The sequence below is a fragment of the Cucumis melo genome, chromosome 4, assembly GCF_025177605.1.
Source record: "Cucumis melo cultivar AY chromosome 4, USDA_Cmelo_AY_1.0, whole genome shotgun sequence".
Lineage (NCBI taxonomy): Eukaryota > Viridiplantae > Streptophyta > Magnoliopsida > Cucurbitales > Cucurbitaceae > Cucumis > Cucumis melo.
In genome coordinates, this window is record NC_066860.1 from 22509121 (window position 1) to 22536863 (window position 27743).

Sequence of the window (27743 nt, forward strand, 5' to 3'; positions counted from 1 at the left end):
CTTTTGACATGTTTAAGGTGTTTGTAATTGAAATAGAAAATTAGTATAATAAAAGAATTAAGAGACTTCGTAGTGATAGAGGAACTGAATATAATTTAGTTGCTTTTAATGAGTTTTATAACTCAAAAAGAATAATACACAAAAAAACTGCACCTCATTCTTTTGAAATGAATGGAAAAGCTAAAAGGAAGAATAGAACTCTAGATGAGTTAGTAGTTGCTACCTTGCTTGATTAAGGAGCAACACCATTTTGGTGGGGTGAAATAACTAAAACAGTTAATTATGTCCTTAATATTATTCCTAAATCAAACAACACAATCTCACCTTACGAAGTTCTTAAGTAAACACCAAATCTATTTTATCTGAGAACTTGGGGTTGCCTAGCCTATGTAAGAATTCCTGATCCTAAAAGAAGAAAACTAGATAGTAGATGCTATGAATGTGTCTTTATAAGATATGCCGAAAATAGTAATGCCTATAGGTTCTATGACTTAGAAAATAAAGTAATCATAGAATCAAATGATGTATATTTCTTCGAAGATAGATTTCCTTTTAAATCTAGAAAAAGTGGGGACCTAAATAGTCAAATTAGTGGAGGCTCAAGTTCGAATAGCTTACTTTCAATTAGGATTCAAACCCAAGATAAGGAAGTAGATCTTGAACCTAGAAGAAGCAAGAGAGAGAGAACCATAAAAGACTTTGAAAAAGATTTTGAAATGTACAATGTAGAAGAATATCCTAAAGATCTAACAGAAGCCTTATCCTCAATAGATGCCAACTTATGGCAAGAAGCTATTAATGATGAAATGGATTCTCTTGAATCAAATAGGACTTGGCACCTAGTTGACCTACCCCCTGGCTGCAAAGCAATAGGTTGTAAATGAGTTTTGAGGAAGAAACACAAACCTGATGGATCAGTAGATAAGCATAAGGCTAGACTAGTAGAAAAAGGTTTTAGACAGAGGGAAAATATAGACTTTTTCGACACTTTCTCCCCAGTAACTAGAATCACCTCAATTAGAGTGTTGATTTCTATAGCTATCCCAAACAATCTCTTAGTACATTAGATGGATGTAAAGACTTCCTTCTTAAACGGTCATTTAGAAGAAGAGATCTATACAGAACAACCTGAAGGTTTCATAGTTCATGGTCAAGAATCTAAGGTCTGTAAGCTAGATAATTCACTCTATGGCCTAAAACAAGCTCCTAAGTAATGACATGAAAAGTTTGATAATCTAATTATGTCTAGTTTGATAATCTAATTATGTCTAGTTTGATAATCTAATTATGTCTAAAAGATTTAAAGTAAATAAAAGTGATAAATGCATCTACTATAAGTTTGAGAATGAGTTATGCACTATCATATAATTATATCTAGATGACATGTTAATCTTTAGATCAAACATGCACGTCATAAATGATGTAAAATCAATGTTGAGTGAAAATTTTGACATGAAAGGTTTAGGAGAAGATAATGTAATCCTATGAATTAAAGTCAGTAGAACTGAAAAGGAATTTTTTTTAGATCAATCCCATTACATAGAGAATATCTTAAAGAAATACAACTACTTAGATAGCAAACCAGCCTATACACCTTATGATTCTAGTGTTAAGTTATTCAAGAACATTGGCGAAAATGTTAATCAATTTGAGTATTCAAGCATCATAGGTAGTCTGAGATATGTTGCTAACTGCACTAGACCAGACATAACTTATGTTGTAGGATTACTATGTAGGTTCACAAGCAGGCCTGACCTAGAACGTTAGAATGATGTAGAAAGAGTAATGAGATATTTTAAGAAAAGCCAGAACCTAGGATTACATTACCAACAGTTTCCCGCTGTACTAGAAGGCTATAACGATGCTGATTGGAATTCCCTCTCAAATGACTCAAAGGTTACAAGTGACTATATTTTTAATATAGCAGGAGGAGCTATTGTTTGGAAATAAACAAAGTATTTTAGCCCAGTCAATAATAATCCATTGCGATAATACTGTAGTTATCGCAAAAGCTCAGAACCATTATTATAGAGACAAGAGATGACAAATACGTCATAAACATAGTATCGTTAGAGAATTTCTCACTATTAGTCTAGTGATAGTGGATCATGTACAGACTAATGATGACTTGGTTGATCCTTCAACGAAAGGACTAGCTAGAGAGAAGATTTTTAAAACCTAAAAAAGAATGAGACTTAAGCTTATAGAAAACCGCATCACTTGTGAGGTAAACCAAACTTGAAAGACTCGAAATACCAAGAAACAAGTTCAATGGATAATAACTAATCACAAGTGATATGAAGAGAATCATGCTAAAATAACTAGGAGTTCCATTCTTACGATTCAGTAATTAGCATGATATCATTAAGCGAATGAAAAGGTAGAACTAAGTTCTTAATGAATTCTATACTTGATGCCAACTAGGGTACCTAGCTATAGAAGTACTCTTGATAGATTCACCTTTGTGGATGTGGAAGTGAGGGCAACTTCCTATAGGATTTTAGGAAAATTCTTTAGAGCATCCACTAAACTGGGATATATGTGCAAGGCTTTAAAGCACAGCCATTTAGAACTTCACTCAAATAATATTGTGTGTGCAATGTTGTTAGGGGTAAAGTTCAAAACCAATTGTTACTTTACAATATTCTAAATCACTATCACTACGTAAAGGTTCAAGTCGTAAGACACCTTTGATTAAGCATAATATTACACAGATAGATATTGCTTGATTAAAATGTTTTTAAAAATTTTCAAGTGAGGGATTGTTAAATGAAAAATTTGTGTGAGCGATTGTGGCTATACAATCATGGATTGTGGGTATACGATTGTGGTTTTCTGCACGATCGTGGTTGTTATTTGCTGATGAGTTGTAAGCTATCGTGGCTGCTTGTACGACATGGTTGGTAGTTGCTGATAGGTTGTAAGCGATCACGCACAATTGTGGCTACATGATCGTGGTTGTACGATTGTGGCTACATGATGTTCCTAAGGTGTGAGCGATTATGGCTGTTATTGAGTAATTGTTAGACAATTTTTCATTGGCCTTAATAAAATCATTGATTACATGATTAATATTTATCCGTTGGAGCCTTCCCCATCCACCATAAAATCACCGATTACGTGATTAATATTTGTCCGTTAAAGCTTTCCCCATCCACTATAAAATCACCATTCCACCTCTCATTTGCTATAGAATAACAAAAATACATTCTTCACTTCTCTAAATCTCTTTACCTCTCTTTTTTCTCTCGAGCTCTCCTCGGTATTCCATTTTTATATTTTTATTCTTTCAAACAAAATTATGTTTCTCTTTTAGTTTACCGAGCATAATAGTATCTATCGATTGTTGGGATTCCGATGTGGTTTCATGCAATTCATATCGACGAAATTAGAGGTTGTTTTATCCTAGGGACAACGGGACACATGATATTTGTTTACACATCAGAGTAGTGCCGCGAAACGTATTAAAGAGAGCGAGATTCGCAACTCAGTCTGTTTATTAATATACTTTTGTTTTGTAGATTTTTTCACTATGAAGCCTAGTTGCACCGAAGTCCTAGGTTTGGTTCAACTTAGATGGAAAAGAAAAATAGAATTGGACTAATAATTAAATTAGGAATATGCAAAAATTGAAATTGAACTGGGCCTCCATGAGAAACCGCGTTGCTTGGTCGATTCATTATCAGTTCAACAAATAGTTATATGTGAGAGAATGGCTAGAGAAAGATCTATAGAATGAAGGTGCGCCTACTGACCAATCTAACCAAAGAGCTTTTTTAAATGAATGTTAGACCATTATTATATATAATATATCAATTGATCCAGTTTTTTAATTTATTTTTTTACTTAAACCAAAAATTGACGGTTTGGATTTATGTTCTAAGCTCGTAGTCTATAAATTGTAAACAATTTGTTGTATAAAGAAAGTGTTTTTTTTTAATATTTATTTTGGCAATCAAATTCAATGAACCACTACAAGAAAATGGAGCATTCCCGACGTAGAAAAGGACGTCGGGAATAAAGACTTTCCCGACGCCGTCAACAACACGTCGGGAGACGCGTCGGAAAAACACTTTTTTCCGATGCATCACGAAAGCGTCGGCAAGTATACGTCGGGAAAAGGGTAAATTAATTTTAAAAAACGAACTATTCTCGACGCCGTGAACAGTGCATCAAGAGCGGCGTCGGAAATAGGTGTTTTTCCCGATGCAGCATCAAACGTCGGGCAAAACGTTTAATGAGCGTCAGAAATTCCCCTTTTCCCGACGCTTTTTGGGGGATTTTCTGACACCACATCACTACGTCGAGAAATCCCCTTTAAATCGTTTCAGTTCTGTAATTTATAGAACCAAAACCGAGAGGGAAAAAGAGAAGAGAAGCCGAGAGCGTCGTCGCCATTTTCGTCACCCTTCCATCGCTGTTCCGCCGTCGTCCATCGCCGCCCTCCCTCGTCGTTGTCCCTTGCCGCCGTCTGCCACTTTAGGTAAGTGGAAAATGGAAATTTATTTAGTTTAAATTTATGTTTTAGGGTTTTTTTGATGAAAATTATTTTAGGATTTTCTTTTGGAATAGATTTTTGTTTGTTAAATTTATTTTTGTATAGAGTCTGTGTAATTTGTGGTTGAATTGAAATTTGAATGGTTTAGGGTTTAGGGTTATTTAGAAAATTGAATTGAGGGGGGATTTTATATTTAAATGAAAATTGAATGGGGGTTGAATTGAGGAGGGGGTTTATTGTTAAATTGAAAATTGAATTGGGAGGGAGGTTTATATTTGAATTCAAAATTGAATTTGGAGGGAGGGGGTTAATAGTTAAATTGAATTTGGGAGGGGGGGGGGGGTTGGGGGAGATGTATAGTTAAATTTAAAATTGAATTGGGGGGAGGGGGGGTTTAAGTTAAATTGAAAATTGAAATTAGGGGGGGGGGGGGGGGGAGGGGAGGGGGGGTTAATAGTTAAATTGAATTGGGAATGTAATATGTGTGTTAAGATTTGGTTTGGCTATCCTGCAGTTATGGTAGCCTGTTTGTGTTGAATATTTTTATTGTTGATTTGAGATGGCTATCCTATAGTTATGGTAGCTTTTTTGTTTTGAATTTGTTTATGTTTGGGATGGCTATCCTGCAGTTATGGTAGCCTTTTTTGTTTTGAATTTGTTGGTTTCAAGGGGTGGTAGTAGGATAGCTTGAAGTATTTTGTTGCTAATAATTAGGTTGTGTTGGCTATCCTGCAGTTATGGTAGCCTCTATAGTTTGAAGTTAGTTATTGAAAAATAGTGAAAATTCAGGGGAGTAGGGAGTGAGAGATATATGTTTCTAATCAAATCTATTTATGTTTTAGGGACTTAAACAATGGATAAGGGTTGGATGAAACTTAGAAATAAGTTATTCCTTGAGTATAGACATGGAGTGACCCAATTTTTAGAATTTGCCAAATTTCACGTTGATGCTTACGGAAGATTAAGGTGTCCATGCAAGAGATGTTTGAATTTAAATTGGAGCTCATTAGAGGGTGTGGAACGACATTTGCTGACTATTGGAATATCCCCCTACTACACAGAATGGGTGTATCATGGAGAGTCATTAAGCTATAGAGGTACAGAAAACTTTGAGGAAGGAACTAGTGGTAATCCTTTTAATGAAGGAACTAGTAGTACACAATTTAATGAAGAAGGTGATATCTTTGGTATGCTAAATGATTTACAAGCCCCTATTGAACATGAAGAGGAAATAGAGGAATTTCGTTTGGAAGATGAAATGTCGATGAATGTTGGGGTAAATATAGATGAAGATACAACAAATAATATATTTCAGGGCTTATTGAATCAAGCACGTAATGAGTTGTACCCCGGTTGTTCTGAATTTTCGTCGTTGAATTTTTTGGTTAAGTTGATCCATGTGAAAGTTCTAAATGGTTGGAGTAACAAGTCGTTCGACATGTTGTTAAAACTCTTAAGAGCAGCGTTTCCAATGTGTAATAGTACTATTCCTAGTTCATTTTATGAATCAAAACGAAAACTTCGTGACTTGGGCTTGGGATACGAGACTATTCACGCGTGCAAGTATGACTGTGTATTGTATTGGAAAGAGTTTGCTGATTTGCAACATTGTCCTACATGTGGCGAGGCTTGGTACAAGGTTAATCATAATAGAGGAAAAAAAATTCCGCATAAGGTATTGCGCCACTTTCCTTTGGCACCTAGATTACAGCGCTTGTTTATATCGCAGGAAGGGTCTGCTGACATGAGATGGCATAGGGACAAATGTGTTGAAACAGATGATGTCTTGAGACATCCAGCTGATGCAGAGGGGTGGAAGCACTTTGATTCTGAATTTCCTGATTTTGCTTCTGATCCACAAAACGTGCGTTTGGGCTTGGCTTCAGATGGGTTTAACCCATTTGGTCAAATGAGTACCTCGTACAGTATGTGGCCTGTTGTGTTACTTCCTTACAATTTGCCACCATGGAAATGCATGAAAGAGACAAATTTCTTTATGTCACTGCTCATACCCGGTCCTAAATCTCCTAGTAGGGATATTGATGTGTATCTCCAATCATTGATTGAGGAATTGGAAGAGTTATGGACTTTTGGGGTGCGTACGTATGACTCTCTTACAGGTCAGTTCTTTCAGCTATACACAGCCTTGTTGTGGACGATTAATGACTTCCGGCGTATGGTGACCTATCAGGGTGGAGTACGAAGGGGTATCAGGCATGTCCTATATGCATGGGTGATAGATCGTCCTTCGGAATACGAGGTAGAATATCTTTAATGGGACATAGACGCTATCTTCCACAGAATCACGTGTGGCGTAGAAGTAGGATACACGATGGAAAGGTAGAGCGTAAGGCTCCTCCTGTGGTGATGAATGGGCATGAAATATTAAAACAACTAGATCAGTTGGAGTCTCCAGTTATGAGTAAACATCCTTCAATACATGATAAGAAAAGAAAGAGAGCTCTGAATTGGACGAAGAAAAGTATTTTTTTCGATCTTCCTTACTGGTCGAGACTTTTGTTACGTTACAAACTTGATGTAATGCACATTGAGAAGAATGTTTGTGACAATTTGGTTGGTACGTTATTGAACATCAAAGGGAAAACGAAGGATACCACGAATGCTCGATTGGACCTACAGGATCTGAAGATAAGAAATGATTTACATCTTGTAGAAGTGGGTAACCGATTGGTGAAGCCACATGCTAGCTACACGTTGAGTACCAGTGAACGAGTAGAGTTTTGTAAGTTTTTGAAATCAGTTAAGTTTCCCGATGGATTTTTTTCCAATATATCGAGATGTGTGCATGAAAGAGAGGGTAAAATATCAGGACTAAAAACGCATGATTGTCATGTTTTATTACATCGACTGCTACCAATTGATATTCACCTCTTCCATATTAATCTGTGAAAAGAAAGCCTATCAAACAAAACGACTGGTTTAGTAGGTTTGGAAGGAAAGCCTATCGAGTGGGATGGGAACGAAAGTTCTCATTCCATAAATCAGCCCAAGGAAAGCCGTCGGAGAAGTGTCTGAAGTAGGAGTTGAGAATAAGTCGGATAAAAGGGAACTAAAAGGTAGCATCCTTCTTGAGTAGGAGCGAAGGATGCTCTTCCCCCCACTATGCGGTTGATAGGGCACTTACAAAAGGCAACCTAGCTCATCCATGAGATCTTGCTGGTGCATTAGAGGAATATAAGTCTATCCTAATCTCGGAATTCTCAGTCTGGTTCCGCATGAAGCGGTTGACTGTCTGGTTAGAGTTAGAGAAGCTTCTCTTTGGTCGAGTCAAGCAAGTCCCAGGATCGGGTGAGGGCGGATGGAACCCTAGCGCGAGAATAAGGAAGATCATAATCGAGAACTCAACTTCTTTTCTTAATAGGAATGATCAGAGTGGGACCATTGTTTACTTGGGATTGACATCCTCCCCCTCTTCTTTCCTTAAGTACTAAAGGAAGCCTCAGCTTGAAATCAAGCGAGCGCTATGCGAGAATAAAGTATCATAATTGATGCGGGCAGGTGGAACCCTAGTGCGAGAATAAGGAATATCATAATCGAGAACGTAACTTCTTTCTTAATAGGAATGATCATAGCGGGACTATTGTTTACTTAGGATCGGCGTCCTCCTCCTCTTCTTTCCTTAAGTTCTAAAGGAAGCCTTAGCTTGAAAGCAAGCAAGCGCTATGCGAGATTGAGGAAAACTAATGAAAAGAAAGGCTCAAAGAATGTGAAAATGGTCCAAAGGACTCATGAAATTCCACTTATTCGCCCCACATAAAGAAAGAAAAAATTCTCATAATTCAAGAAGAGACTCGATGGAGGTTAATTTGAAAGTGAAACCCCTTCCTTATTCCTTATTAGAATTAGAAGATGTACCATTGTGGAGGGCATCTATGTCTGTGTCCATACACTGTGATTCATAGGCTACCATAAGTATTGCCAAGAAAAGTGTCTATAATGACAAAAGGAGACATATACGTCTTAGGCATGGAGCTGTGAAACAACTACTAAAGGAAGGAATTATTTCCTTAGAGTTTGTTCAATCTGAGAAGAATTTGGCTGATCCTTTAACCAAAGAACTAACAAGGAAAGTGGTTTTAGATTCCGCAATGAACATGGGCCTAAAGCCCTTCGGTGATCCATAGCACTTGGTATTAGGTGGTCTATTGCAATATGCTTGATAGTCCATAGCCTCTTATTGGGTGGTCTGTTGCAATAGACTTAATGGTCCATAGCCCATTGTGTGGATAGTCTTGAAATGGACTCAATGGATGATACTAAAACCTTTGAGTGGTCCATAATTTGTGTGGATAATGATGAAGTCTCCATAGCTCTTTTTGAGCGGTTTGTTTTGGCAAACTTGATGGAGCATATAACGTAATAGTGAACGTGGGGCCACCTTTTATAAAAGAGTTTAAAGATCTCTTTCTAGAACTTTCGTGATGACACGAGGTTCATTTTATGTGCATGGCCATAAAGGCACAAATCTACATTGCAGAAACAAGAACTAAAACCAGATATAAAGCATGCTGTAAGGGTCTCAACTAGTGTTATTGAAAGTTCAAGATACAATTCACTCTCTCTAACAAAGTTGTTGTCTTACTTCACTACGCATCAATTCAAATCTTCGGACATTGATGTTTAAGCTTAATATTATTTCCTGGCTCAGAACTCAACTGTTAAAATCTCATTCTCCTTCATCTACGTACCCAGTAACTTTGCTATTATAGTCATTTGTGGGAGATTGTTAGAAAGACATTTGCGCATTTGGCCCATAAACAAAGTTAGTATACTTTGTCCCACATTTTGATAATTTTAGAAGAGGTAAGTGGGTTTATATACCAAAGATATGAAATGGAAATATAAAATACTTTGGTAGTGAGAGCATAACCTTGTCACCATACGTGTGTCGTTGCTACCGTCCATTCGATCAGACAGGTGGGCTCGAGTTTGGGTAATCGTGCTTACGTAAATAAAGGAAATAATTTTTATTACTTGTTCGATTATTTTTTATTTTCGTTAGGTATCTTCACATTGGTCCACGACTTGTTATTTCAACGTGTGCAGGTCACCGGACGTTCTTCAGTTGTTGCCGACCCGCGCACTCTTCCATCATCTTTATCAAATTGTAGTTGGAGCTCTTCTCCTATAAATTGAGCTCCACTGCTCATTTGTTTCATCATTTGAAAATCATTCATCCTCTTTATCAAATTCTCTCTTCATTCATCCTCTCTACCGTATTCTCTCTTCCCACTCACTTACCTTTCCTGAGTTCTGAGTCTGGTTCTTATTTATATTCCTAGTTCCAACGAGTGCACGTCAGAATTAGGAAGTTGTGTTAACTTTGGGGAGCAACTGACATCACAATTAGCACATGGTCGGTCGAAATTGCTTTCAAAGCAATGGTTTGCCACAACACAACAATTCCCTTTTGATCGAAATTCTCACATATTTTCCAACAGAAATCTTGTTGAAGATGGAATCACAGACGGCGGCGAAAATGTTGTAGGAAGAGAGAAAGCGAGAGAGGAAGAAGTGGGAGATGAAAAGTGGATCTCCAATCTCCAGCAGAGGGGAAAGGGATCAGAGTATCGAAAATTAAAATGGGGGAAGTTTGTTGAAGGATTTGCTGGGAAGGTGTAAGAACCAATTGGCTGAAGTGCCCCAATCGGAGTTCAATGAATTGCAATGGTTGATCGTAGGTGGCAACACTGATGTTGCCATTGCAGCGAATAGAGCATCAGAAGGAGAAAGTGGTTAGGAAAGACATAGTGATGAATATGAGTTTGATTAAAACAGAGAAGAGATCGAAGAAAAACTTGAATTGGATGAAAACAACAAAAAAATGATCAGAATTGAAGTTATTAAAAGAGGGAGAAATTAGGAGGGGGTGGGTCTGACCGTGGTAGGACACGGAAGATTTGGTTAATAATCCTATTCACCTTCCTCTACCTCAAAGCACATGACAATTGAGAGTTTATGGTTTGATAAAACAAGTTTTGGACAGTGAATGTTTTATCAAACTGTATGGATTATTTACAAGGTTATCAAACCATATGTTACTAAATTCTAACTTAGGTACTAATTTCTAACTTTCTTTCATTAGCCAATATATATTAAACATGCCTTGGAATTTTGTACTTTTGATTTTTGAGCAAAAAATACCTCAATTTTGAAAGTTTCTAAGATATCATTGAACTTCCAAAGAGTTCTAAGGCATTATTACTACAAATAGTTTTAGATGGATCTTAAACGTTGTTTTTAGAAAAAAAAAAAAAAATAATAGTCTTTGACATTCAAAAGTTTTAGAAAACACCCATGAACTATAAAGAAAACTAAAAAAATATCGTTAGTATTAAACAAAAACCATTAATGTTTTCTTTTCTATATCCATTCTTTTTTAAAGGTAATTTCTAAGCTTTTGAAAGTTCAAAGTTATTTTTCACACAAACTATTAATGCAAGGGTATTGTTGAATTATTATTTAAAGTTAAACATACATGACTTTTGAAAGTTTAGTCATATTTTGAAACATAGTAAAAAGTTTAGGAGTGTTTTCAATAATTTAGCTTCTCTTTTATGTGATTGGCAACACTTTACTTTTCCAGATACTTGGCCATGGTGTTCTCTATGAAAAAGGTTTGAATCCATCTATGATTGATGAATTCTAAACCTTGAAGTCATAAAGACTAATTTTTCCAAGATAGATTTTTATAAACAGTATGTTATTCGGTGTGCTTTCAAGTTTTCAAAGCTTTTGAAGGCAACAAAGGTTACAGTTATGCTAAATCGTGAAAATGCAACCATCTAAATAAGGCATTGATATAGGCAATCCACTAATAAAAAAATAAAAAATAAAAAAAACTAGCTCAAAGGCTTAACGAGGATATATCACTAAACTAATTGCACAGTGGATAAAATTCATTTTTAATTATTATTTAAATAAAAAATAACAAACAAACAAGTAACATAAGTTCCTATATATTGATGTAACACTTTTTTTAGGTTAAGGGCTCAACGAGAATCAACAAAAAAAAAAAAAAAAAAAAAATTAGTATTAACAGAAGTGCTTACATATTTGTAATACAACAAAACCTATCAATAATATACTTGATCAACTCAAATTCTTAAAATTTTGTTATATATACATACCTAATGGTTATATTTGCAACAAATTTGTTAAGAAAAAAAAAAAACTTACTTTTGAAAAGTAGGTTATATTTAAATTTCAACTTAAATAACTTTTGAATTTGATTAGCTTTTAGGTAGATGAGATCTGGTTCATTCCTACAACAATTTGACTTTTTTTTTTTGAAGTTTTTGTTAAGTCACTAGATCTTCTTGGATAAAATTCTTCTTGCAATCTAATCTGTGAGGGACTAAAATCAAAATAGCATTATCCAAAACTTTGAGATAATCTGCCAAAGTGGTGATGAATATTCCATATTTTAACCCTAACAGAAGTAGATATTATACTTTATCCCTTGAAATAGTGAATGAATCAATAATATAAAACACAGTAACCAAAAAAGCCCCCTCCCAAATGCAACATTTTCTTTATCCATCACAAGTCTTTCAAGGTCTAATTAGTGGAAAGCAAATAAACTTCCAAGTTCCAAGATGTAGAGTACCAAAATCTGAAGTATATGTACAAGTATCAAGACAGCACTGACCTTAACCGGTTTGACGCCAGGTCACACTTGTCTCCTTCAAGAGGCAAACTTTACTAGCCAAAGACTGATTTCAGTGAATTGCGTATTACTAGCATTTCATAAATCTGATTAGCCATTGACGTAGCACGTACGAGAAGAGCATCCAACTGAAGCATTTTTAGGTTGCACTAGTTGATGAAATAGGGAGGCTGCAGAACATCTTTGAGATCGAATTATCCCCCATCAGGTAAGGGAGGAAATTTTTATGTGGGGAAAGACTTTTGGAAGTTCTCCATAACTGTGGGGAAAAACCACTGAGTTTTAAAGGAAAGAAATTCCAGTACAGAAAAGACAACTAGAATATAATTCTGTTGATCAAAAGAAGAAATTCGCTTCCCTCCACAACCAAGATAGTTTAGTTTGATCAAGTACAGGTGGGGAGAGATACTTAAATTCTCCAGAATAGGAGCCTCATATAGCTCAACGAACTACTCCCTAAGTATTCTATTCATTTCATCGACATCACATGCATGGGTCAATATGAATCATGGACTCCTCTAATGGAACATCGTAAGAGGAGATATGATCACGATTGAACATTGGAATTAACTGAGTTTGCTAAGATAAAAGGACCCAGTTGGGAAACAAAGGAAAAAAATGAAGTTAACCTGCAAACTTTAGGCCTACCCTTTTGCAGGCAATAGCAGTCATCATCATATGAGAACCATTGAGGGAAATGCTGTTCTCTGACGTCTAGCCATGACCTACAGAAAATAATAAAAGTTAACTGGCTAGTAAACACATCATGCAACACAGTCTGACTACTTCCTACAGACATGCAGTATTGACTATGGCCCTTCCAAAGCAAGTTAATAAATTTGAAGCGTCTAGAGACGACACAGACATGCAATATTTTTGTGGGGTATTCAACAAAAATCTGAAAGTGGTAATAAACAGATGGAAGCCACCCAATAATGCATCTGGTTGCCCTTATTTAACACGCGGTCTAAAATTTTAAAAGTCAAATCAACTGAGAAAAGAGAATACTTAGTTTATCTACCTTGTCAGTTTCTCGTTGTAGAGACAAAACTTGCAAGGAAGTCCTGATCAGCAACAAGTCAAGTACAGCTCTTCAGTAACATACAGAAAACACTACAATCGTCCAAGTTTGTATACAGTTCAAAACACAGAAACATAAATTTCACAAATTCAGTAGAGCTTTACAACATGGCTTCCTAGTTGCCGGAAAGGTTTCTCCATTGGAAATCCGAGAGGAGTGGTCCATCAAACTGGCTGATTTTGTGAGGCTATTACCTATGGAAAATTAAACGAATGGCCGATGGAGGCGGATCAATTTATCAATGCCAGGCTATTGGTAGAAGATTTGGGAGTTGCGGTGCGTGTTTGATAGGGGGCAAAGTCAGTGCCTGAATCGAAGGAGATGGGGAAGGTAATTGTCGAGTCTTTGAGCAGAGATTCTCCAGAGAAGATGAAAGCGAAAGCAGTGAAAATAGAGGCGGTGGAGGCAGTAAGGAGAGATGGGAGTTTTCATGGAAGGACATGGAAAATTTGGTCAATAAGCTAATCCATCTTCCTCTACTTCTAAGCACATGACAAGGACATCACTATTTGGCTTTTAATCGGTAAAAGTAAAACTCTACAATTTTTAATTAAAATAAGCCTAAGTCAACTGACACTCTGTGTGCCGGGGAGTGAAACCAAAATGGTATTATAACCAAAGCAATCTGGAACTTAGAAATTAAATCTTGTATCAATTCAAATATGTATCTAGTTTTATCAACATCTTCTCTATTAACAACGTAAGGATTTCAATGTTCTTATAAATCATAAGGAACTGATAGCAGAGTCCAAAATATATTCATGTTCTAACAGTATTGACTATGCATTAGTAGTTTGACATTAGAGACTTTTAAATAGTATTTACTGTAGCAAGAGCTAGTTATTATAGAACTAGGTAATCTTTGCCCCAAACGGCCCCTAAATATCTTGGGAGTGTTTGGTTCAAAGAATTGAGGGGAACGCACTCCTTATTTGGTCCAAGGAGTTTGTGGTTCCGACAACGAAAAAAGAATACAAACGTATTTCTTATTAATTCACTACGTTGTGGGCCCTACGAGTTCACAACTCCACTCCTTGTCTTGAACGACCAGTCGAAATATCCATGGTTGGTATTTCGGAATTTGGTTTTGATTTGAAGCAATTCTCTGCCATATTTAACAAATATGAGTTCTAAAAGTGAGGCCCACAGGCTTGGAGAATTCCTGTGCAATGAAATCACATAGAAATATGTTTAGACATTTCTTCCCCTCAATGACAACAGTTGGCCAGGGGCATGCACATAAGAATATCTCCCATGAGCAGGAAGCTATATACCTTACCTTCGATAAACTAGCTACAAGAAATCAAGCCCAGCTTATAGTTGAAAGCACAACTCGTCATAACCACCAACTCAGTAAGATCGTCAGCTGCAGCCTCCAAGCTAGGAGAGCCCCATGAGGGTCATCAAGATGATTTTCCTTCATGCCATTAAGTTTGATATATTCCACAGTAGGAAATTTATCCTCTACACCCTGCAACATAACCGAGCAAGTCGTATAACTGATTGTTAACTTCTTTGAAGGTTTAAGCAAATAAAGAGCAAGAAGAAAAACCTTGAATTAAAAGGTTCTTTGATATAAAACAAATGAATGACTGCTTCCTAACTATGAAAATCCCATGTGAAACCTAGAAAGTCAAAGTAGTAGTTTAAAAATAATAAACAAGTTTTGATGTGCCATGGTCACACACAGTAATAGAAATTAGAATCTAGGGGCAAAATCCATAGTTGAATTTTGATTTAGTTCAAGTATTGTACCTCATGCCAAAGGACAGCTTATCTATAACAGCATGATGTGAACAAATGAACACTTAGATGGATCAATGAGAAATAGAGCCATATTAAACCACGATATCGAGGAATGGATCAATGTGAGATAAAGCCAGATTTAACCACCATAGCAAGGAATTCAAACACTGAACTGTTATCGCCCTGTTGATGGAAAGCATTAAGCACTGTCTCACAAATTTCAGGATCAGGAGTTATGCCTTCAGATAGCATCATAACAAAGAAGTACTTTGCTTCAGTAATTAGACCCCTTTTGCAAAGCCGATTAATGACAGCACTATAATCTCTAATGGAAATAACAAAATTCTTAGCCAGCATTTGATTGAAGTACCCTAATGCTTTAGAGACCTGACCCTTTGCACAATGTGCTTGAATTATTGTCATATAAGCAACTTTTGTCAAGATAATATTTCGATCCTCCATAGAAACTACCATTCGATCAACATCCTTCAGATCACCATATATACAAAGACCATTAATAAGTACATTATAAGTTACATGGGTAGGATCACAATTATGGAGCAACATCTTATTATAAAGCTGGAAAGCTTTGGTAATTTCTTTTCCCTTGCAAAAACATTGGATAATAGTGTTATATGTGACTGGATCTGGCACTAGACCCTTTGCATACATATACTCTAGCAACTGGAGGGATTCATGCATCTTATTTTGTCTGCAAAGTCCCTTGATTAGTACAGTATAAGTTACATGAGTTGGAACAACAGCGTTTGCTTCCATCTCATGAAGAAAATGAAACATTTCCTGCATGTTTCCCACTTCACAGTACGCATTCATAAGGGTAGTATAAGTTACCACACTAGGTACCAACCCTTTCAACCTGATGACATCCAACATCTTTCGAGCCTCCATTAGGTCTCCTCTTCTGCAGAATCCATTGATAAGAGTGTTGAAAGTGACAACACTAGGAGTGATCCCCCTTTCAATCATGTTGTAATATAGCTGCATAGCCTCAGCAATATCACCAAGTCTTACGTAACCATCAATCATAATATTATACAATACAACATCCTCTATCAAATCCATGCGATTCAAAGTATCAAAATACTTTCTTGCCTCAGATATATTTCCATTCTTAAATAGACCTAACAGTACAGCACGCTGAGCAAAGTAGTGTGGAAAAATTCTCTTCAAGCACATTTGTTCATATAGTTGGTAAGCCCTTTGTACGAACCCTTCCTTGCATAGACCATGAATGAGGATTGAATATACTATAAAATCAGGTTTTAAATGTAGAGTTTCCATTTCATCAAACAATGTCAATGCTTCTTCTATACGTCCAACTTTACACAAGCAGCTAAGTAGCACACTGTAAGAAATGATATTCAACTTAAACCCCCTCGAAAGAGTTTCTTGCCGCAGTTTCAGTGCTTCCTCAATATTTCCCATCTGACAATGTCCACAAATCAGTATTGTATATGTCACAATATCTGGATTTAAACCTTGCAACAACATTTTCTGGACAACTTTACGAGCCCCACTCATCAAACCAAGCAGGAGAAATCCTTTGGCAAGTGTGTTGTATGTTACTACATCAGGTTCCACACCATGCTTTTCCATGTCATCTGTGAATTCCAGAGCTTCGTCCATGGAACCTGCTACACATAACCCATGAACAAGAATATTATAACTGAAGGAATCGTGAAGAAGTCCACTCTTGACCAACAAACAGAAAAATGACCTCGCAACATCTATCAGTCCCACTTTGCAAAACTTTGACATAATGGTATTGATAGACACAGTAGAAGGTCCAACTACTTCATTGCTGTCCTGTAGAAATGAAATCGCATCTTCTATCTTGGATTGCTCACAGAGACCATGTATAAGTATTGAGGTAGTATATTCACTCTGAGGAGCTCCACTAACTTTGATCTCATTATATACATCCCAGATAATATCAGTGTGCCTCAAGTTATGCAATAGAGAGTTATAAGTTGGAACTGAAGCTTGTAAATTTAGATCCTTCATCTTTGCAAAGACAAAGAGGGCATCGTGGATCATTTCATGTCTAGAGTACGCAAATGCCAGCATATCCCATACCACACCATTTGAATCCCAGTTCCTGAATTTGTTCAAGAGCAGGTCACAAAAGGTAGACGCAGAACCCAACCCTAGCAGAGAGTAAATATGGAAAAAGACATAAAAAACATAAAATAGATCAACAAAAGAAAAATGGATTAGTGAATTCAAAAAAATTCCCAAACTAGTCTGCTTTTCCCAGCAGCTCCCCTTAACATCAGCCAATCAATCATGACAAAAGAAAGTCCAAGAACTATACCTTGCTCCTCAATCAAATGCTTTATAACGGAATGCAACTCCTTGAATCGTCCTTCACCCGCCAAAATATGAGAAACAACAAACTGAGAGAATCTAGAATGCCGAAATCCGTACTCGTTTATTAAAAGATAGAAAAAAGCCACAGCAACATCAGGCTTAAGAGTTCTCAAGGAATCAAGAACGCCATCCACTACAGTTTCACTCAAAGTAGAAACAACAGTTCGAAAGTTACATCCACCAACATAGGCTCTAAACCCAAGGGAATTCAAACCTGTGAGAATTTCACGAACTGAGTCGTTCTGATCCGGAAAGAAGGAGGTAGTGACGGTTGCCGGTTCAAGCCTGGCGGCAGAAACTGAAACTGAAGGCCTAGCAAGGATGACAGAAGAAGCGAATATCCAATGCAATGGCTTCCACTGATGAATACGGCTAAGCATGGAAATGTGAGCACGATTGGGAGAAAGCCTGCCTTCTTGTCGTCGGTTTTAGCAAACCAATGGGTTTTAATAGAGGACAAAGGCAGGGCAAATATCAACTGGACCATCTCCTAACTCATCAACTGGAGGTTGAATATAGGCTGTTTCCATCAACAACTGAACCAAACCGCATCCAAGCTGGAAGATAATAGGAACCAGAATTGAGACAATGGACAGAAAATGAAAAACAAAACCCTTCACATGAGCCTCCTGGCCCCAAGGCTTTAAATCATCGTGCTCCTTGACTATCAAATTCACCTGCTGCAATTTCTGTTGTTTCATCAGCTTGGTGACTTTTTTCCTCAATATGTCATGATCTTTGTCGGCCACAGGCTGAGTTTCTTCTACAAAACTTCAAAAGGCAGTTGATGGATAAGAAGAAGATGAAAGTGTGATGGTAAACATATGTAGTTTCTCCGAAGTAGTTTCGGGAAGTGAGAAACTGAGCAAACAAGCTTGAAGACGAAGAACTCAAAGCGAGAAGAGAGGGAGCGAAGTTAAAATTTTCAAAGTAATGGGAGACTGGAGAAGAGAATCAGGACGGCGACCATTAAACCCTCCTTAAACCTACGTCTCCCTTCCTTCACCCGTTCTTCAAGCGAGCTCAAACTCGACCTATTTCGTCCCCGCATTTTTCTATGGGCTTTCTACAATACTAATCCTAATTAAATATGTCAAATTAGTTACAATATTACATTAAAAAAACAAAAAAAAATACAAAAAAAAAAAAAAATTGAAATCTCTATAATACCATTGTTAATTTCTAATTTATAAATATAGATACCCGTAACCAACGTTTACAATTTTCATATAACTCTAATTCAATTCTATATTTTTAACATTCATCCTATTGAATTCCATAATGTAACCCATACATAATATTTTCTATAAATAGAGATGTATAGTGCCTTAAGTCACACCACAATTGAGTCTTCTCTTCTTCCTCTCTTCTCTATTCTTGTTTTATGTTGTTGGATTGTTCTTATTTAGATTCTTGGTTCTTTATTTTATAACACGTTATCAACACGACACTCTATAATTTTATTATTTACAAAAGGTAGGTTATAATATTAGTTTGTTTGTTTTTTTTTTTTTTTTTGGTATTTGTGAACATTGCATAAAACAATCCATGTATATATCATACATAGTTTAAATGTTTGAGAACGTAATATTTTATACCTATTGCATGTTGTAGTTTTACTTATTATGTTTACATGATTATTGTTTGTTAAAAATATTTTTAGTTCATGATAAGATTATGGTTTAGTTCATCTTAATTTCTTTATGATCTATGTGATTGTTTATGTTTGATTCTTATTTCAATTATTTTAAGATTTATGCATAGTTTATGGATTCTTTATGATTTGTGTCTATAATTTAGTTGTTTACTTTCTATTAGTATAAAATTTGTAATTGTTTTAAGGGGCGAGTGGGTATATAGCATTTGACCCAAAATATATTAAGGATATAGCAAAAATTATAAAAAATTGCAAATATGGCAATTTTTAATAAAAAAGACGAAATTACCCCTACATATATTTTCTTCCACTTTCTTCGCGTTTCAAGCAGATTCTTCGCGAGTGGGAAAGTGCAGACGATTTCAAGCACATTGTGGAGTCTGCGTTTCATCCTCTTCCTATTTTCTTCCACTTTCTTCCTACTCCCATTTGGTTTTCCGGTGCCGGTACTTTTCTCCTCTTTCTATTTTCTTCCACTTCTTCCTACTCCCATTTGGTTTTCCGGTGCTGGTGCCGTTCTGCCCTACTACTTTCTTCTATTTTGTTTTCCTTTCGCCACGCTGCAGGTACTATTTTCTTCTATTTTGTTTTCATTCCACCGCACTACGTTCTACGCTATGTTTTTCAGTTTGTGTCTATCAATGATGTGTTTCTATCACTGATTTAGAGTTTTAACTTATTTATGTTGAAATGTTTAACATGCAGATCTGTTTTAGGTTTGTGTGTTAGTGTATAGGGTTAGAGTCTATCGGTGATATATTTGTATCACTGATAGTCTTGAGGGATATTTAGTTTGTTTGCATTGGGATGTTAGTAGATAACCATTTAACGGGCATTGTTGTTGCCTAGGGTCTATCGTTGATATGTTTCAATCCCTGATAGCCTTCGAAGATGTTTAGCCTGTTTGACTTGGAAAATTAGTAAAAGCTCTAGTCTAATTTAGATTTTGTGTGTTATGTTGCTTAGGGTCTGTCAGTGATAAGTTTCTACCACTGATTAATGAATTTGGAGGATGTTTAACTGGTTTATGTTGGAATATATAACATGCTGATCTGTTTTAGGTTTGTGTGTTAGTGTATAGGGTTAGGGTCTATCAGTGATAACTTAGTTTAATGTATATTTTTAGTTTAGTGTATAGGTTTGTGTGTTAGTGTATATTTTTATGTGATGTTGTTTATGTTCTATCAGTGATATGTTTCTATCAGCTTGAAGGATGTTTTACTTTGTTTGTGTTGGATTGTTATTATATGTTTGTATCACTGATATGTTTGGGGGATGTTTAGTTCATTGGGTTGATGTGTTTGTTGTAATTTTAATAGATGGATAAGAAAAAAGATATTAATAGAGGAGATTGTTAGTTTGTTACTTTCACTGACAGAAGTGGTAAATCAAAGACTTTCGCACAAATGGGAAAGTGAAAAACAATCTCAAGAGCCCTTGGAAAAGAATCCTCCTCCACCAATAAGTTTAGAAATGATTGATGCTGATGTTGATAAAGAGAAAGAGGTAAAATTATTAATAGTTCTTTTACTTTTAATTTTTCCAAGACTATTATGTTTGTGTGTGAAAAGTCTATCAATGGTAGAATTATATCAATGATAGACTATTCTTTCTATGATTTAAGTCTATTAGTGATAGACTATTCTGAAATCTCAATTCTGATTCAAAAGTCTATCAATGATAGGATATTGACCATTTCTATAATTCTTTTCATTGCAATACTAATATTAATATCTACAAAAGATTGAAGATAATGAGGAAACCGAGGAAGATGATAATCATCGTGAAAATAAGTCAAAAATGGTGCATGACACATCAAACAAAGTGAAGGTATTATAATAATCACATTTTTTTGTTTTATGATAGACTTAATGTATATATGTAAATAAACTCTAGTTCAATATTATATATTTTTCAGGTTGTTCAAGAAAAGGCAAAAGTGAAAATTATGGAAATAGCGACGAATATTGAAAAAGCTAGGCCGAAGAGACAACCTAAACCATCAAAGAAAGTGTTGGAGAATGTGAAAGAATAAAAGAATATAAGAGGCAAGAAGAATGATTCTCCAAAACCAACAAGACATTCTCCTAGAATAAAGGATCTAGCACCTAGTTTTGATTTGCAAATCTCTCAATTATAAGTAGATGGATATTGTAGTGCAGTAGTTTTGTTGATATTTGTGGTAGACTTCACATTGCAAATCTCTTAATATTTAGTAGATAGATATTGTAGTGCAATAGTTGTTTTGTGGATGTTTGTGACAGAGTTCACATTGGACTTTCATATGTTGTTAGTTGATTTTACCATATTAATGAAGAAAAAGTTTTTTGTCTGTCTTTGTTTGCATTGAGATTAGTATTTATTGAATCATTCCTTTCATCAATTATCCCTTCTAATTCCTTCAGTTGAACATTGGTTCCTATCATTGGTGATGACTACACAATAAAGTCTATCATTGATAGAAACTATCTATGATAGACTTTATAGTGGATTACTTCATATTACTACTTTACAACATAGTCTTGAAAAAAAGATAGATTATTATTGAAAGGTTTGAACTATTCCTTTCATCAATTATTCCTTTTAGTTCCTTCAATTGTATATTGGTTTCTATCACTGCTAGAAACTATTGGTGATATCTACACAATAAAATCTATTATTGATAAAAACTATCTGTGATATACTTTACAATAAAGTCACTTTTACTTTTATAGTCTTGAGAAAAAGGTAGATTATTATTGAACGGTTTGAGTCAAACAAATAGAAAGTATTTACTACACATACAAAATAAATGCTCTATATGCTAAAGCTAAAAGTTTATTATAGAAAACATAATATCACGTCACTGTAAAAATGGTGGAAATTTACAATTTCTACGATTGTGACCAGCACGATGACAATGGCTGCATCTTGAGTGACTTTTCTTCTCGCCAATTGATAATATTCTTTGTTTTCGCGGTCGTCCTGCTCGACGCTTGAAAGTTGGAGGTAGTATGTTATTCTCAATCCCAATAGATTTTCAATTGGCATGGTTCCCAACCGGACGAACTGATCCAGTATAAGTTGAAATCAAAGTACTTGACAAAAAATACTTGGAAACAAAAGAGTAAGTATTCATATTACGCCCACGAAGGAGATGCATCAAATCGAACTTCTCTTAATATCAAACTCACAAAATTTTCAAAAGACATCATCTCATCAACCAATACACCTGTAGTCTTGTAATTCAAGTAACTATTTGTATCATCCCACTGTCCACTATGAAACACTACTATTGGAAGCTTAATCATAATTCCAAATTACTGCAGAATTAAAAAAAGTAGTGTATTAGTGCTAGAAGACAAAGTGTCTATCAGTGATAGACTTGTATCATAGTGTATTAGTGATAGACTTTTATCAATGATACACTAGAATACAAGTCTATCACTATCATTAATAGAAAATGATAGACATGTAATTCTGCAAGAATTAAAAAAAATAGTGTATTAGTGCTAGAAGACAAAGTGTCTATCAGTGATAGACTTGTATCATAGTGTATTAGTGATAGACTTCTATCAGTGATACACTAGGATACAAGTCTATCACTATCATTAATAGAAAATGATAGACATGTAATTCTGCAAGAAGATGAATTCATATCCAAGATTACAAACAGAAAAATTAAAATACTAAAAAGAAAAAATCTAGAAATTTAACGAAACTAAAATCAAAGACTACATACCAGATGATTTAACGAAAATAAGAAAAAATTGACAATAAGATGACGACTGGTTGGAGGTGGAAGAAGTTGTGGTTGGAGGCGGAAGAAGTTGTGGTTGGAGGCGGAAGAAGTTGTGGTTGGAGACCGAAGATGACGACTGGTTGGAGGCGGAAGAAGGCGTCGTTGGAGGCGAAAGAAGGCGTCGTTGGAGGCGAAAGAAGGCGTCGTTGGAGGCGGAAGAAGGCGTCGTGCGGAAGAAGGCGTCGTGCGGAAGAAGGCGTTCTTGAGAATGGTAAGGCGGAAGAAGGGAGAAAATCACGCAGACGAATGGAGGAGGAGAAATTCGCGCCAGGATTCTTTTTAAAACAAGGGTAATATTGGAATATATTTTTAAAAAATCATCAATTTGCTATATTTGCAAATTGTTTCATAAACTGCCATATCCTTAATATTTTATACAAAAACTGTTATACATTACAAAAACTTTTGTTTTAATGATCTAAATACTTTTATCAATTTACCTAAGTATGTTGTTTTAATATATTATGTATAAGTATGTTGTAAAATTAACATTTTTGGTGTGTATTGTTGTTAATTTTCCATAATATGTATATGTAATTTTTATTTGTAATTTTAATTATTGTACGTTAACATGCATGTTTTGAATTATTATACATGTGTTCCATTGATTTTTGTATCATGTACATAGTATGATATTTATATAAGTTGTCTTAAAATGCATGTTTGACATGTTTATTAAATTTCTAATATAAGTTAGTTTCTTTGTTATTTGTTATAGTTTTACCATGTCAAGTCTAATCAAATTATAATTTTTAGCTCTTGATATTAATGGTGATAATTATTTATCATGGGTGCTTAATGCTAAAATTCATTTGGATGCCATGAATTTTAGAGAAACGATTAAAGAAGGAAACACGAATTTAAGTCAAGAAAAGGCGAAAGCCATGATTTTCCTTCGACATCATCTTCATGAGAGACTAAAGATTGAATATCTTACGATAAAAGATCCCTATGAACTATGACAAAGTTTAAAAGAAAGGTATGATCATCAAAAAAATGTGATTCTTCCTAAAACTCGATATGATTTGATGCACTTAAGGTTGCAAGATTTTAAATCAGTAAGTGATTATAATTCCGCATTATTTAAATTTTGTTTGAAATTATTGCTATGTGAAGAAAAAGTTACTGATGAAGATATGTTAGAGAAAACCTTTTCAACATTTCATGTCTCGAATATGCTCTTGCATCAGCAATATCTAGAAAGAGATCTTAAAAAGTATTCTAAACTTATATCATGTCTTCTTGTGGCTGAACAAAATAATGAGTTATTAATGAAAAACCATGAATTTTGACCAATTGGAGCAACACAATTCCTTGAAGCAAATGTTGTATTTTCAAATAGTATTAATGGTCGAGGTCGTGGTCGTAATCGTAGTCGAGGTCGTGACTGTGGTAGAGGAAGAAGTAATTATACTTTACGTGGTAATAATCATTTAGGTTTCAAGAAAACCACAAATGATGATCATAGAAGGAAGACTCCACAAAATAAGAAAATTAAAAGTTGTGAAAATCAATGCTTCCGTTGTGGTATGAATGGTCATTGGACTCGTACTTGTCATACATCCAAGCACTTAGTCGACCTTTATCAAACCTCATTGAAAGAAAAGAGAAGAATATAGAAGTAAACTTTGCCTATCAAGAAGATGTATTTGACCATTCCAACATTACCCATTTGAATGTGACGGACTTCTTTGAGTCTCCTAAAGAGAAAAATGATATTAATGAAGGAATAGCAAATACTTCCTTTAATTATGATAATGTCCAAAACTAATATTTGCATTATGTTTTCTCTATTTAACATTTACCAGTTTATTTACATTATTTACATTTCAATGTTAGTTTTTTCTTTTTACTAAGAGACTTATTGCGATTTTTTTTTAATGAAGAGTTATGGACATTTCTCATATTTTGGCTGACTCAAATATGAATAATGAAGACTTATGTCGGGCAGATAGTGCAACTACGTATACAATACTTAAAAGTAAAAAAATATTTTTCTACATCGACAATGTTTGAAGCAAATGTCAATACAATATCAGGTTCTACAAACTTGATTGAAGGTTTTGGTAAAGCAAACCTTATTTTGTCTAGTGAAACAAAATTCACAATTAGTAATGTTTTTTTCTTTAGTAAGTAAAAAAGAAACTTATTGAATTTCAAAGATATACGTCAAAATGGTTATCATGTTGAAACTAACCTTAAAAATAATATAGAATATCTTTATATTACATTTATTGTTTCACATGAAAAGCGTATATTGGAAACAATCTCTACCTTTTCTTCTCGATTATATTATACTCACTACAAGAGAAGGGGGTACTCTCGAGCCACAAAACGTCGGTGAAAATGAAAAGTACGTCGGGAAAGGATATCCCGACGTACCAAACGACGTCAGGAAGAACGTCGGGAGAAATGCGTCGGGCAGTGTTGGTACGGCGTCGGGAAAGCCTCTCCCGACGCATATTTTGGCATCGGGAAAACCTCTTTTCCGACGTTTTTTCCCAACGTTTCTTTACGTCGGGAAGTCCTTTTTATATATATTTTAAATATTTTATTTCTACTTTTTTCCTTATAATATTTTGCTCAAACATTCACAATAATGTTCGGATATCTCAAAAAAATTTCCCGACGTTTTGGATTAAATTAAGATAAATTAAATATAAATTAAAATAAATTAAGAAATATAAAAACACAAATTAAAAATATAGAATTAAAATAAATAATACAAATAAGTTCACTACAACAAAATATAGTTCTCAAAATAGAAAAAACATAAACATTAAGAAAAAATCTCCCAACGAGGTGCGTACACGCGTTATTCTACACCTTCGGTCCTAAAAATGGTATAAAAGTAACTAAGTTTAGTACATAATCATATATTGCAAAAACTTAAGAATAATAGAGACATATACGTACCGCAGAGCTAGGGATCATGTGGTGGTCCCTGTTGTGCACAAGTTAGTTCTTCTATCATCTTTTTCATACTTTCCACTTGTGAAGCTAATGCTTGGTGATTTCTATCTTGTACTTCAATTCGTTCCAAAACTTCATGAAGTTTAGCTTGTAATTCAATCTCTTTTTCTGTGGACTGCGAACAAGATGTCAACGAACTGCTTGCACTCACCGTTTTGTGGGCCTTCAGCTTGGGTCCCCAACCAAGGCCTTTTGAGTAGCTTGGTCGTCTACCCAACACCTGATCGCATATCTCATCCTCAGAGAGTGGCTGACTACCCTCTGGGGTAGGCTGGGATTGGAGTTTCAGGATTTGATTCTGCAACAAATTTAAAAACTATGTTAGGTAACGCGCAAAAATATATAATGAAAGTGGATAATTAATAAGAGCATAACTTACATGCGCATCCTCGGCGGCCTACGACACGAATGTCCCACTCAAACGTGTGTTTCCCGGAATAATTCCACACGATCGACCGACTGCCCTCTTCTTTCAGCGAGCTCATACTGTCGTTGTAGAAACGAGTTGGACCCGCTACTATGATTGTAAGGCTGCTTCTGTCTAGCAGTCTTGTTCGTCAGTGATTACTCCTGCATTAAAACAATTATATTGTTTATTTCTTATACAAATTAAAACTTGTTATCATAATTAATCATGACAAATACCTGGAATGCACGGCTGATATAATCGTCGTAGAGGAAGTGCCAGTCCTCATCTCTCACTCTCTCACATCCATAACTTACTCCCCTGAATTTTCACTATTTTTCAATAACTAACTTCAAACTATAGAGGCTACCATAACTACAGGATAGCCAACACAACCTAATTATTAACAACAAAATACTTCAAAATATCTTCGCATCCTACAAACCCCTCCAAACTACAGAGGCTACCATAACTGCAGGATAGCCAACACAACCTAATTATTAACAACAAAATACTTCAAGCTATCCTACTACCACCCCTTGAAACCAGCAAATTCAAAACAAAAAAGGCCACCGTAACTGTAGGATAGCCATCCCAAACATAAACAAATTCAAAACAAAAAAGCTACCATAACTGCAGGATAGCCAAAACAAATCTTAACACACATATTACATTCCCAATTGAATTTAACTATTAACTTCCTTCCCCCCCCCCCCCCCCCCCCAAATTCAATTTAACTATTAACCCTCCATTCCCCTTCCCTCCAATTTCAATTTTCAATTCAACTATAAATCCCCCCCTCCCCCACCAAATTTCAATTTTCAATTTAACTTAAACCTCCTTCCCCCCAATTCAATTTAACTATTAACCTCCCCCCCCTCCAATTTCAATTTTCAATTCAAATATAAACCCCCTCCCCCAATTCAACCCCCATTCAATTTTCATTTAACTATAAAATCCCCCCTCAATTCAATTTTCTAAATAACCCTAAACCCTAAACCATTCAAATTTCAATTCAACCACAAATTACACACACTCTATACAAAAATACATCTAACAAACAAAAATCTATTCCAAAAGAAAATCCTAAAATAATTTTCATCAAAAAAACCCTAAAACATAAATTTAAACTAAATAAATTTTCATTTTCAACTTACCTAAAGTGGCAGACGGCGGCGAGGGACAACAGCGAGGGAGGGCGGCGACGGACGGCGGCGGAACAGCGGCGGAAGAGCGACGGAAATGGCGACATAAATGGCGACGGCGCTCTCGACGTCTCCTCTCTTTTCCCCTCTCGGTTTCAATTCTGTAAATTACAGAACTAAAACGATTTAAAAGGGGATTTCCCGACGTAATGACGTGGCGTCGGGAAATCCCCCAAAAAAGCGTCGAGAAAAGGGAAATTCTCGACGCTCATTAAACGGTTTTTTCCGACGTTTGATGCTGCGTCGGGAAAAACCCCTATTCCCGACGCCGCTCCCGACGCTGCTCCCGGTGTCGGGAATAGTTCGTTTTTTAAA

At 35.5% G+C, this 27743-nt stretch overlaps 1 protein-coding gene across 6 annotated transcripts; it reads right to left on the reverse strand.

Annotated features, from left to right (window-relative positions):
• Positions 1–12039: 12039 nt before the first annotated feature.
• LOC103502754 (putative pentatricopeptide repeat-containing protein At1g13630) lies at positions 12040–18462 on the reverse strand. 6 transcript variants are annotated; one of them, XM_008466825.3, is made up of 7 exons: positions 17351–18462; positions 15025–17183; positions 14549–14740; positions 14285–14431; positions 13210–13252; positions 12837–12913; positions 12040–12447 (listed from the first exon to the last, which is right to left on the reverse strand). In XM_008466825.3, the coding sequence occupies exons 1-2, from the start codon at positions 17784–17786 to the stop codon at positions 15133–15135; spliced, it is 2487 nt and encodes an 828-aa protein (XP_008465047.1). In that variant the 5' UTR covers positions 17787–18462; the 3' UTR covers positions 12040–12447; positions 12837–12913; positions 13210–13252; positions 14285–14431; positions 14549–14740; positions 15025–15132. The 6 variants fall into 6 exon arrangements, with proteins under 6 accessions (XP_008465047.1, XP_016903313.1, XP_016903312.1 ...); XM_017047824.2 differs by adding an exon at positions 14822–14894 and having other exon boundaries at positions 13210–14431; XM_017047823.2 differs by lacking the exon at positions 14285–14431.
• Positions 18463–27743: the final 9281 nt, after the last annotated feature.

What these genes read in the sequence shown, in the direction of transcription:
- LOC103502754 (XM_017047823.2), bottom strand. Translation starts at nt 17,786, where the DNA reads ATGCTTAGCCGTATTCATCAGTGGAAGCCATTGCATTGGATATTCGCT. An exon ending in GCATTTGATTGAGGAGCAAG is followed by an intron (nt 17,184 to 17,350) that starts GTATAGTTCTTG and finishes ACTCTCTGCTAG; the next exon opens with GGTTGGGTTCTGCGTCTACC.